We start from the raw sequence: 13,142 nt of genomic DNA, 5'->3' as shown, positions 1-13,142 counted from the left end.
TGATGACAGTGGATGAAGTCGAAGCACCATCATGGGCACAGCCTATCCTCAACTTCCTGGTGAGCGGAGAGCTACCAGCCGACGAGATTTTGGCCCGACGGGTGCAACGTCGGGCAGCAGCATACACCATCATAAACAGAGAACTTGTTAGGCGCAGCTTCACTGTTGTGTTCCAGCGCTGCGTAGAGCCAGAGAAGGGCAAAGCAATCCTCAGAGACATCCATCAAGGCGAGTGCGGCCACCACGCGGCCTCTAGATCCCTTGTCGCCAAAGCCTTCCGCCATGGCTTCTTCTGGCCGACTGCTTTGGAAGACGCCAAGGATTTGGTCAAGAAATGCAAGGGGTGACAGAAATTCAGCTCCAAGCAACATCTGCCAGCTTCTGCACTCAAGACCATCCCCCTTACCTAGCCCTTTGTTGTGTGGGGGCTGGACATGGTGGGCCCATTCAAGACAGCACGCGGCGGCATGACTCATTTGCTCGTCGTCGTGGACAAATTCACCAAGTGGACTGAAGCGAAGCCAGTCAAGAAGTTAAATGGTCCGACTGTTGTGACCTTCATCGCAGATATCACCGTCCGGTATGGTGTACCACACAGCATCATCACCGGCAATGGCACAAACTTTGCCAAAGGCGCCTTGGCTCATTTCTGCGCAACGCAGGGCATCCGACTGGACTTAGCGTCCGTTGCCCATCCGTAGTCAAACGGCCAAGTCAAGCGAGCAAACGGCCCCATCATCTCCGGCATCAAGCCCCGACTGGTCGAGCCACTGGAGTGCTCGACTGATGCTGGATCGATGAGTTGTCGGCCGTCCTCTGGAGTCTACGCACCACTCCGAAGAAATCAACCGGCTTCACTCCCTTCTTCCTCGTGTACGGGGCCGAGGCCGTCATCCCAACTGACATTGAGTTCGACTCACCTCGCGTCACCATGTACACGGAGGCAGAGGCGAAGGAAGCATGAGAAGACAGCGTCGATCTGCTGGAAGAGGGCCGGTTGTTGGCACTCAGTCGGTCCGCCATCTACCAGCAGAGTCTGGGCCGCTACCACAGTCGGAAGGTCAAACCAAGATCCTTCCAAGAGGGAGACCTTGTGCTCCGGCTGATCCAGCGAACAGCCGGCCAACACAAACTCTCGGCCCCTTGGGAAGGCCCCTTCATCATCAGCAAAGCCTTAGGCAATGACTCTTACTACCTGATCGATGCACAGAAGCCCAGGGCACGCAAGAGGGACGATTCCGGCAAGGAAACAGAGCGCCCATGGAACGCAAACCTCCTCCGAAGGTTTTACAGTTGAAGCAGTATGTACCACGCTACCTTTTGTATTAAGCGCAAAGACATCGGGACCCTAGAGGAGCACTCGGGGCTACCCTTTTTATCTATATGATAAGTTTTATGCCTGTGAATGTGTTATTTCATTCCCTTGCCGGGTACCCGGTTCGACCAGTCGGCCCGGGGGCTTGTCGCCTTGTACTATGTTGATGCCACCTGCAGTCGGACAAGTAGTGTGCCGACATCTAAGCCCTCTCTTGCCTTAAGCCGCAGCTCGCAGAGCGACTCTCCGGCTGGCAAGAGGTAAAGGCAGGAAATGGTGTCCACACGAAAAAAGGCTAAGGAAAAAGCATCTACATAGGCCAAACCAGCTCCTCGCCTCACCGTTCGGCTGCTAAGCAGATGGCCGGCCGGCTTCTCACTTAACTTGCTACGTTCTAAGCGGCCAAAGTACTTGTCTTCCCAAAATGGCCAAGCACCCGACCCAGCCACAGACCGCAGAGCGGCTGCCTGGCTGGCAAGGCGGCAGCCAAGGGAAGATGGCAAAGGAAAAAGCCAAAAGAACAGAAAGGCAAGACAAGTTAGAGCCCGGCAAAGCACAACTTGTGCGAATGAAGTTAATTTACATAAGCAAAAGGCCCTCGGCGAACATTCAACGGAGTTTGAATACACCCCCAGCGGGTGGAATTGCATAAATTTAACATATTTGTCCAAAAGATTACAAGAACAGGAAAGAAAAGATAAGTTGGCCGCCTAGGCCAGAGGAGCAGCAGCCGGATCTGAGGGGTCGGCAGAGGTTGAGGCACCGGGTGGTGGAACGGCCGTCTGGTTGGTCTCGGCCTGGTCGGCACCGGCAGCAGTCGGCTCGCTGGCATGCGGCTCATTGGTCAAGACCTGGTCGGGTTGAGGTCGGCTGTCGGCTCCATCATTCGGCGCATCATCCTCGCCGTCCTCGTCTTCCTCGTCCTCGCCCACATCGCTGGAGGCGATCTCCTCCGTCGAATCCTCCTCATGCTCCGAGTTCAGCCTGAACCAATTGGGTGGCACCTCAGCGCCCTCCTCGTTCAGCTCGGGGAAGAACTCGGCCATGTCGGCGTGGTCGCGGCTCGCCGCCGCCAGCTCCGGTCCGGCCTACTGCCGGAAGGTGGCCAGCTGAGCCAAGTCCAGGCCTGGGTACCACACCTTGACGAATTCCAAGGCCCTCCGAGCGCCATAACGAGCCGCGGAGCCCTTCCAAGCCTCAAAGCGACCAACTGCTACGTCCAGCCACTCGGCTGTCCGGCTAGGGGTGCGTGGGATCTGAGCACCCAGCTAGAGGGCGGTCAGCACCTGGGCCCCGACGCGCTGCAGGCGGCGGAGCATCCGATGAGCCGGCTGGAGGCGAGCTTGGACGGCGAGAAGCTGCTCGCCGAGAGTCCGGGGCGCGTTGGGCGCGATTTCTGCACCAACCCGTCTTCGCTCGTCGCAGCGAGCCTCGATGGCCTGGTTGGCAGCAACAGCGTGACTAGGGAAGAATTCTGCGCGAGAAGAAAAAAGAAGTATGAAGCTAGAAGCCGGCTCACATAACAGTTGGCGGCTGAAAGAAAGGAAAGATAACTCACCATCGATCATATCTTCGATCGTGCCGTAGCCGTCGTTCATAGCCTTCTCCTTCTCGGCCCAGGCCGAGCGTTCAGTCTCAAACTCGGCTTGGAGGTTGGCCTCGTTGTCCTTCACCTTCTGGAGGTCCGCCTTGTGTCGATCCGCCTGGTTCGCCAACTCCTTGACCAGGCGGCCGCACTCCTGGGCCGCCTTGCTGCGCTCCTCCTCCTTGGCGCGCAACGCGGTTTAGGCCTCGCCCAGGCGCTGCTGCAGGTCGGCGGCTGCCCTTGTAGAAGATAAGAAATAAAGAGCATCAACATCAACAAAGAAGACAAAGTAGTTGCCGGGAGATCCGACCCGACTTCTCAGCAGTCGGCTCGAATCTCGGGGGCTACATCTAGCGGGTGCGCTGACGCGCACCCGCGAGAAAGAAGACGGAGTGCTTACTCCGGCTCTCGGCCAAATCAGTGGTCCGCTTGGCCAGCTCCTGGACATGGGAGTTGAAGGCGGCCGCACGGATGTTGTGGTAATCCTGCAACAAAGACAGCAGAAGAAAAAACAAAGTTAGCACTCGGGACTTACCTTTAAGTTCCGAGCCGCCTGCTCAGTAGCCGGCCCGGAACTCGTGGGCTACACCCAGTGGGTGCGCTGGTGCGCCCCCATGGAAGATTACAAGAATCAGAAACAAAAACAAGAAGCATACCCGGACGGCCGACCGCGTCGCCAGGAACGCCTGCGTGTATTGCTGAAGGGCGGCGCCTTGGGCCTGGAACCGAGCCTGGACGTCCTGCGCGGCCGTGTTCAGAACACCCGTCCCGCCCCCAAGCGTCCATTCCGGAGGGGCGGCACTGGTGGCCTCGGCTTCGGGAGCCGACGAACTTGCCGCCCCGACCTCCAACGGCCGTCGCGCTGAGGCCGCCTTCGCCGCACGACGGCGCACCAGAGTGCGGACTGCGGGAGTCGAGCCCACCACCAACTCGCCACCGACTGGCGACACCTGCGGCGCGTCAGGCCGACTGGTCTGGGCGTCGGCAGTCGGCGTAGGCGGGGGCACTTCCGCCCCCAAGATGACGGGGTCGCCCCCTCCCTTCTCCAGGACCGGCTGGTCATCACCGGCTCCTCCAATCGGCGCCTGGCTCTCCGGCGCCGGTGGCACGGCGCGCAGCGAGACAACGAGCAACGGAGCCCGGCTGTGGGCCGCCTCCGCCTCCTGCACCTTGGCGATTGCATTTGCCTGCTCCTTGGCCGCGGCGTCGGCCTGAGCCTTGGCTGCCGCGTCAGCTTCCGCCTGCGCCGCCTTGGCCACATCCGCCTTCTCCCGCTCCTCACACGCCTCCCGCGCATTTCGCTCCATCACCTCTTGGAGCTCAGCGCGCGGGTCCACCCGGCGGGGCTCTGCGGAGCCATCCGCCAACCCAATCACTAAGGCAGACGGGGCCCGCGAAAGAGAGAGCGGGCCCTATGAAGACACAGCGCCAAGAAGCCGGTAAAAAGACTAGAAGAAAGAAGAAAAGCAAATGCAAAAGCCACAACGGAAAAATCAAAGTACTCACCCGGACGCCAGCGGGAGCCGCTTCGGGGCCCTCTAAAATTGGGCTGCCTTCGCGGCGGCCTCCTGCCGCCTAGTCATGGTGGCCGTGTTCCTGGGCTTCTTCGGCCGGTTGCCGAACAGCAACGAGTCGGCCTGGTGCTTCGGTGCGCGGCCTGGTGCAGTCGGCACGGCTGAGGAGCTCGCGCCCGCCTTGTCGGCGCCGTGCGTACGACGCGGCTCGTTCTCCTCTTCATCGTCATCCGGCTAGTCCTCAAGGCCGCCTCCTCCGGAGCCGCCTGCTCCACCACCGCCACTTGTGGCGTCGTCCTCTTCCATGGCGGCCGTCCCCAAGTCGGGATCATCCACGTCGCTTCTCGACCTGTCCGGCATGTACTGATGACCTGGCTCCAGAGCGTCGGCGGCCGACTGGGTCGAGAAGACCTATACCATGGCCGACTGATTAGACGGCAAAGAAGAACTCGGACAAGCAAAGAAGAAAAAGGATCACAAGACTCACCGCAGGCGGCAGGTGTGCGCGGTCGTACGGCCGCTTGCCGAACTACCACTCCGTCTCCGACAACTTACAGTTGGAGAAGTAGTTGACCAGCGGACCACCTCCACGTCCGGCAGCTCCTTGGTGCTCAACCGGCAAGGGTCCCGATGCCCGCTCATGCTGCTAATGATGTGGGGTCGGGCTTGGAGGGGAAGCACTCAGTGCCACGTAGGCGGCCAGCAGGTCCGAGCCCTTGAGGCCCTCCGACTCCGTCATCACCTGAAGTCGGGCGAGGGTGGCGGAGGAGGCGACCGATAGGGAGCTTGGCTTATACTGCCAGTTGGCGCGCGACTCAACAGGCGGGTCGGCTACGTAAACCGGCAAGTTGATGTAGTCCCTCGTCGGATGTATATTCTTGACGTAGAAGTAGGACTTCTGCCACAGTTTGGCCGACTGCAGCAGGGTGACGGACGGGAAGCGATTCCCGGCACCCGGATGCCGCACTGCCACGCAGGCTCCGCACTGGGCCGCCGTGCCCTTGGCGACGGTGCCAAGCTTGAGGTAGAAGCACTCTCCCCAGAGCTCGAGCGTGGGGAGAGTACCGAGGTAGCCTTCGCAGAGGGTGACAAAGGCAGCCAGCAGCACCATCGTGTTTGGCGTGAGGTGGTGCGGCTGAACTCGATAGAAATTGAGGAAGGAGCGCAAGAAGCCGCTCGCCGGAAGGCCGAAGCCGCAAAGAAAATGGGACTGGAAGACGACGCATTCGTCGTCCTCCGGCGGCGGCGAGATTTCTGCCTCGGGGGGGACACGCACCTCCACGTTCGTCTCCCGGGGTAGCCGCCACGTCTTGTGAAGAAAGGAGAGGTGATCCTTGTGAACACTGGAGCCGTCCCAGTCGCCGGCCCGTAAGCGCGCCATGGACGTAGGATCTTGTCGGAGGCGCGGCGCGGTGGCGAACGGGCAAAGCCGCGGCGAGAAGAAGCCCAACGACAGTGGGCTGTGGCAGCGCCTCGGCAAGAAGAAGGGGCGCTGTGGCGGCGAAGAGAAGAAGAAGAGGAGCGGCGAAGGCAAAGGGAGAGGAGGGCGCGCATGCGTTTGCCGCCCCTCCTCCCCCTACTTATAGCCCCAGGCAGCGGAACCGAGGGGGCGAGAACGTGGGGGGTCGTGGGATTAACTGCGCCCACTCCCCCACGATCCCACGTTTACCGTGCCAATAAAGCCGTGTATTAACTGCCGTAGAAGCCCAACCGTCCGCCTCGGCCGTAGCGGATCCGCGCGCGTGCCGAGGCCCTGTAGTGGCGGGCCCCAGCCTGCGGCGACATCCCGTCGCGTGTGTGGGCTGGCAAGGCGGCCTGGCCCGCTGGCGCCGCTTGGCGTGCCGGCAACGGGCGGCAAGCCTGACATCGGGCTGGCGTGCAACCTGGCCCTCACCACGACGTTTAGAAATCACCAGGCTGCCTCCCCGGTCACGGCCGGCTCCTAGCAGTCGACATCTCAGAAGACGGACAAAGCAAGACTACCAGGCCACTCGGAGTAGGAAGCTGCTGAGGCTTCTCGCCTTTTCAGCCGCGGCGCCCCACCAACTTCGGGGACTACTGTCGGAGTAAATGACCGCGGGTAGCCTCATCAGCCCCCATGGTATTTCAAGACATCGGGGCCGGCTGCGCCCCTCAAACATCAAAGACAAAGGACCGCCTTCTTGGGGCCGGCTGGTCCAAGCGGCCGGCTGCTAGAAGGCGGCGGAGCCCAGAAGGCGGCCATGTGGTGGGCCGGCTCCTAGCAGGCGGCCCCCTCGTTCCCTCGAAGTTAGCGGCTCATTACAACGACGAGACGGGGCATGGCTATAGTGCAACCTGCCACCCCCGAATCCAGGGCAGAATGTGGCCACAGTGCAGCATACCAGGCGGACATCCCGAGCCCGGCGCAGCACTGTTTCGATGCCGCCCGTGACATCATCCATGGCAGAGGGGGCCATGCTCCCACGACGGACTGTCTATACGGCCCATAGGCGGCGGGCCCTACCTGTCCGTGAGATGCCAGAAGGCGGCTGGCCCTGACCAGTCGGCACAGAGGGAGGCCGACTCCTAGCAGGCGTCCTTCCCCCTCCCTTGGAGTCTGTGCGCCATTAACCAGATGAGACGGGGTGTGGCTACAGTGAGCGCCCGCCAGGCGGCGGGACTGTAGCCACGCTCCCCCCGACAAAGCCTCCGTCATCAGAGGCGAGGCTACAGTGTAGATCAGCCGACAGAACCCGCAGGCGACGGGCCCCACCTGTCGGCCGAGAGACCGGCAGCCGGCGGGACCCACCAGGCGGCGGACCTAGTAGCCGGCGACCAGAGACACTGACGGCTGGGTCCTACACCCGGCCAGATTACCATTGTACCCCTGGGGGGTAGGCCTTTATAAACCCCCCAGGGCACCCATGCAAAGGCTTCTGCACCATAGAAGACACACACTCATATAGAGAAAGGAGTAGAGCTAGCCTTGCCCTTCCTCCTCCTCTAGTAAAACAGCTCAAGGAGCAATCTTGTAGCCACTCTATTGACATAGTGATCATGCGGAGACCCCGCAGAGCAGGACTAGGGGTGTTATCTCCTAGGAGAGCCCCGAACCTGGGTAAGAAGCGTCGGCATATCTGTTTACGTCTTATCCTGCTTCCAGGCACCGACGACGTATTTTTGTCCCCCTCCATGATAAGCCACCCCCTGGCATATGTCGCTAGATATCCCCGACAGTGAGAGTCACAGCCGTGCCTCTCAAAAAGGAAAAACGCGCTTTTTTTTCTTTCGTGAGAGTCACTGTGTTGCTTCCGCGAGAGGCACGGTTGTGCTTTCGCGAGAGTCACGCCCGTGCTTCTCGGAAACGAAAAAAACACGTTTTTTGTTTATTTTCCTTTCGCGAGAGTAAGGTTTTGCTTCCGCGAGAGGCACGGGTGTGCTTTCGCGAGAGTCACGGCCGTGCCTCTCGGAAACGAAAAAAAAAACGTGTTTTCTGTTTTTTTTCCTTTCGCGAGAGTCACGGTTTTGCTTCCGCGAGAGGCACGGTTGTGCTTTCGCGAGAGTCACGGCCGTGCCTCTCAGAAACGAAAAAAAAACATGTTTTCTTTTTTTTTTCTTTTCGCGAGTCACCGTTTTGCTTCCGCGAGAGGCATGGGTGAGCTTTCGCGAGAGTCACGGCCGTGCCTCCTCGGAAACGAAAAAACAAGTTTTTTCTTCTTCTTTTTCCTTCAGCGAGAGTCACGGTTTTGCTTCCGCGAGAGGCGCGGTTGTGATTTCGTGAGAGGGACGGGCGTGCCTCTTTCGGAAAGGGAAAAACTCGTACTCCCGGTTCGGTTTTTCCGTGAAAAAAAGTTCGTCAAAACCTATCAACATGGGATCTAGTTTTAAAGATCTCGACGCGAGGAACCCAACTGTGAAAGCGGTTCGAGATTTGGACGCACGGTTGCGCCAAGTGGTGCGCTGCATGAGCGCCACTTGTCGCAACCTGAGGAGTTGGAGTGATCTTTACAACGAGTACTTCTCAACTAGTGATTTCGGGTATTTGTTGTCTCGATGTGTTTTCTTTGCTTGTACGAACTAACAACCAGACTAAAAAAGCCCAACCCATGAAGCAAAAGAATGACACATTGAAGGCCCCCTTCTACGTCTACATGAGTAGTCATATATGAGATGTGAAAAGAAGAGGAAACCATTCTTGTGATTAATTCGGAGCTCACTCCGGCCATGGCCACTGGTGCCTGCGGTGGTCATTAGGTGCTGTCCTAAGGGCATGTACAATGATGGCATATGGATACAGATGCCTCATAACAAAAAGTAATTTGAGGCATTTATGTTGATTTTTTCTCCCCAATGCAAGCTACTATCAGTGGGCATCATCAAAGAATAGAAAGTGACTCTCACTACACATGTATTCCTACTCTTTGCTTCAACTTTTCCAAATTTATGTACCGGACCATACTTTTTTTTCAAGCACCCGTCTCCTGTAGAGGATCCCGCTTTCCAATCCGAGCCTACTTTTTCTGTCATCCGATCCTACATAGCACCCTGAGGCTATGCCATGACCATGCCCTAACTAAGCTTCCAGGCTTTGCCCGCTTTCATGCTGAACTTTTTCATCCTCCCGAAGAGCATGACAAGAATGAGGATGAGTTTGCCGGAATCGCTCCACCTCCCAGCAAAGCCGGTCCACCTGTCAGTGCACAGCCGGTCCGGGCTGATCTGCCTGCTGCAACTGTAACCCATGGAGAAGCCCACATTTCCATAAGCGCTGCAGAACGTTACACCGAAAAATGTCAGCTTCCCTTCTCATTGTATATCTATTTGAAAAAGGAGTACCTTGTTATTTCCTTTTTGAGGCTTTGAATCGCTTAGAGTAAGAGGGGACTTGCCTGACGACTTCGACGACGATGCTGAGCAAGTTGAAGTTGAGGGGGTCCTCCTTGAGCTTTTCCCTCTCGGTGATGCAGACGGCAATGACAAAGATGGCGAGGTAGGAGAATTGTGACAGAAGCGTGCTCTTGAGCAACCTGACCCCCTGGGTCTCCTCCGTGGGATGGTCCTTCACGCCCGACCTCTCTTCAAATGGAAACCATGTCGTGTATGGAGGCAGGTACCTGGAAGCAAGCAAGAAGCAGAACGTGAGTGAGGATAATGTGCGGCTAGAAAGACTGCACTAATGCGCTTTATCTACTTGAGGTACCAGAAACTCGGTGAAAAATGCGCTGGAACTGTGTAGTACTCCCTTTGTAAAGAAATATGAAAACGTTTAGACATTAAAGTAGTGTCTAAACGCTTTTATATTTTTTTACGGATGGAGTACGCCCAATTGTAGATATGCTGTATGAAAGCACTTGCGGGCTGGAGCGTCAGTTCTACTTGCTCTTCACCTCTTCTCGATCCCAAAAATGGCACCTACTACTAGACTTTCAGTATCCAGACGTGGACGTGCAAGGACATTCCGGCGAGCGGAAACCATTCTCGGGCAATGGCACATATTCCGGTCCGGATTCGCTGCCTATATACTCAGGGAGTACATACGGTCACGATTTCTCATGGACCACGGCACCATACATGCATGGAATTCAGGGAATGGCACATGTGAGGAAGGAAGCTACTAGAATGGTACAATTGGACGTGTGCATGATGCGTTGGAATACGTTCCGATCAGCATCCCGATTCTCAACTTGTGTCGATGCTGGTGGTTGTTTTTTCTCCCGGCCGGCCAAGGTGCATGCGGTCAGCCAGCGCGTGCGCGTGCCTGTCGACTCGTGGATGGCAAATTGGCAATGCTCTCTTTTTTTGGCGGGGAGGTTGACGAGCTCGAATGCTTTTCACAGGGAGGGAAGATTCCTCTACCTCTCCGTTCAAATTTTTTCTTTTTGAAAAACTTCTCCGTTCAATTATTGAACGAGGTCCACGAGCACAATGGCTAACCCGGCGAAAGGCACAAATTTAACCTCAGGGCGAAACTATTTCACGAACTAAACTGTTTTTGAAAGTATTTCACCCAACTGACCCCTAATGTGCAGCACCTAACACTTAGGCGTCACACCTGTGCAACACCTAGCTGCAAGGAGTTGCACTACACTGTGCAGCGCCTAGCTGTAAGGAGTTACACAGTAGAGTGCAGCGTATTTTTGTCGGACGCTGCACAAAAAGGTCAGTGGTGTGAAATATTTTTCAAAACGGTTTAGTTTGTGAAATATTTTCTTTCTGAGGTCAAATTTGTCAATTTTGCCGGCCAACCGCCTGCAGTGCACCTCGCCACCCATGTTGGACTGCTACTTGGCACGGAGCATGTTCAGCAATGATCGGGTTGAGATATATAGTTTGGCATGCACCTAGGAGTACGTACTAACATGGACGACAAATTAATTAAGGCAAATTAAGAAATAATGCCGATTACTATGTAGTACTCCTCTTGGACGATACTGCCACTCTGAGATGTTACTTTGGCAATTAGCTACTTCATATTCTAGTATGCTTTTGAGACAAATCTGTATAATTGATTTTCAAGATTTTAAGTCTCAATATTTAAAATGTTTTAATTTTGTTTATGAAAAAATTTGTTAAAAGTTTGACTACAGTATAGAAATTGTTAACAGTTTGACTACAATCCTATCAAATTGTCACTTATTTACGTATTATTCTTTCGCGTGGGTACTGAAAGCCTAGCCTGTCTATAATAACATTTACCCCTGGCCTGAAATTGTTGAAAACCCCTGCTAATCCCCTGTACAAAAAAAGAACATATCTCTGCAAATTGTGAAACTTCAGTGAAATGCTCTTGCCAATTGTTAGTTTCTAGGTTCACTATGGGATGAGGATGATTGTTGGGGTGCTGACCAAATGCTTAGAAATGTGACTAAGATTTAAGGAAGTTTTAGGGAACCTCATGGATAATCAGTGCCAAACATTTAGTTGAGAATCACAGGAAAATAAAATCCTAGTTGCTTCTAGTACTTCGTTAGTGTCAAAAACGCTCTTATATTATCGGACGGAGGGAGTACCTTCTGGAATCTAGCTGGCTTTCAACGTAGGGAACTCGGGCATGGCATTCTCGTAAGCATCGACCGACAGCGAGGAGAAAGAGAGAGACAGGACAGATCGAGGAGGACTCACATCATGAGCACGAAGAGCACGAGGATGGCCGGCGCGAGGGTGGAGATGTCAAGGGTCGACTCGCCGGTGTGCCGGGAGTTCACCGCCAGGAACACCGCGCTGCACACCTTCTCCCACGGGCTCATCCCCCGCAGCGCGCCGCCCCACTCCATGCCGCACAGCATCGCCACCTGCACGGTGAGGAAGCCCACCACCGTCGCCGCCAGCATCGCGCACCGCCGCGCCGGGAGCAGGTGGTAGTACCCCGTCAGCTCCCGGCCCTTCTTCGCCGTCTCCTTGAGCTCCACGCGCCTGGTCGCCGCGGCGGCGAAGCGCACGCAGGCGGCCAGCAGCGGCGGGAACAGCGTGTTCCCGACCAGCGCCTGCGGCACGAGCAGCAGCTGCAGCCCGGTGTCCCGCTTGAAGACGATCATGTTCTCGTTCGTCGGCATGTACCCGCAGCTCGAGAACGTGGACACCGTCGTGAACACGGCGAAGGTCCACACGTTCAGGGCCTTGCCCCGCAGCGTCCGCCTCGCCGCCGGCGACGCGTGCAAGATGTACGCCGCGATGGCCCCGGCGCCGAGGACGTGCACCGCCAGGAGGATGGCGAGGACGACGAAGAAGAGCGACAGCACCGCGTCGCGCCGCAGCCTGGTATCGTGCGAGTGGCCCAACGGCTTGCTTATCTCATCATCGGCGGTCGATGTCATCGACGTTGGGTTGTCGAATTCGGTGGCGGCGTCCACCGGCGGCATCTCAAGCTCGGCGACGTGGTGGATCTCGACGCGCCGGGATGATTTGTGAATTTGCTTCCTCAGCTTGGACCACTTGGACGCGAGGCCTAGGAGCGACAAAAACACCTCGCCACCGACGAACATGAGGACAGTCAGGACGAGGAGCTGGCCATTGGAGAACACCTCCATCTCGACAGTGGACATGCTTGACACCGTCGCGGCCGAGACGGCGGTGAAGAACAGGTCGATGCCGCGGGGCCGCCTCGTCCCGTCGCCGCCGGCGCGGAACCTGAGCTGCGCGAGGAGGAGGTAACCGAGCCAGGAGACGGCGAGGAAGTACGCGACGTGGACGAGCAGCGAGCCGAGTCGTCGCCAGAACCGCCCGGCGAGAGCGCGCCGCAACCGCGCCACCGGCTCCTTGACGACGTGGTGCTGCACGTATGACCAGGACGAAGGCGATGACAGGAGGGACAATGCCTTGTCGAGCGCGGCCGTCGACAGTCGCCGTGCGTGGCGCAACAGCTCGGCGACCTTATGACGAGCTCCGGCCATGATTGATCTTTGATGTAGTGATGTCTACTCTGTATTGCGTGGACGCGTTGGGATGTGCATGCATGCATAGGCTGCGTACTGCCTGTGAGAACTGAGGCGTACGACGCCCACATATATAGCCATGAACGTGCTGGCGAGAGTGCATTTTCTACCATGCACCGTATATACCGAGTATCATCTCGCAATCTCGGAGGGCGCTCATCTCTTTAATGATGCTTATCTCGTGGGAAATCTGGAAGGAGAGAAATGCTCGTGTCTTCCGCAACACCGCGGTGCCGGTGGGGGTGATTGTTGCTAAAATCAAAGAAGAGGCTTCCATGTGGTGCCTCGCAGGGGCAAAAATTTTGAGTAATGTAATGCCGCGAGAGTAATGCTTT

The 13,142-nt window shown here is 56.8% G+C and overlaps 1 protein-coding gene across 1 annotated transcript; it reads right to left on the bottom strand.

Annotated features, from left to right (window-relative positions):
* Nucleotides 1-8,554: 8,554 nt before the first annotated feature.
* Nucleotides 8,555-12,890, bottom strand: LOC123049872 (probable cation transporter HKT7). Its single transcript, XM_044472736.1, has 3 exons — nt 11,498-12,890; nt 9,265-9,489; nt 8,555-9,143 (listed from the first exon to the last, which is right to left on the bottom strand). The coding sequence occupies exons 1-3, from the start codon at nt 12,763-12,765 to the stop codon at nt 8,945-8,947; spliced, it is 1,692 nt and encodes a 563-aa protein (XP_044328671.1). The 5' UTR covers nt 12,766-12,890; the 3' UTR covers nt 8,555-8,944.
* Nucleotides 12,891-13,142: the final 252 nt, after the last annotated feature.

The sequence above is a fragment of the Triticum aestivum genome, chromosome 2D, assembly GCF_018294505.1.
Source record: "Triticum aestivum cultivar Chinese Spring chromosome 2D, IWGSC CS RefSeq v2.1, whole genome shotgun sequence".
Lineage (NCBI taxonomy): Eukaryota > Viridiplantae > Streptophyta > Magnoliopsida > Poales > Poaceae > Triticum > Triticum aestivum.
Note: the sequence above shows the minus strand (reverse complement) of the source record. Positions and strands in the feature narration are given on the sequence as shown.

Bases quoted from the DNA above. Each gene is read 5' to 3' on its own strand.
- LOC123049872 (XM_044472736.1), bottom strand. From the start codon at position 12,765: ATGGCCGGAGCTCGTCATAAGGTCGCCGAGCTGTTGCGCCACGCACGG. The intron at 9,490-11,497 runs GTGAGTCCTCCT...GCTTGCTTCCAG, and splicing joins GTGCTCTTCGTGCTCATGAT to GTACCTGCCTCCATACACGA. The intron at 9,144-9,264 runs GCAAGTCCCCTC...AACGTTCTGCAG, and splicing joins ATCGTCGTCGAAGTCGTCAG to CGCTTATGGAAATGTGGGCT.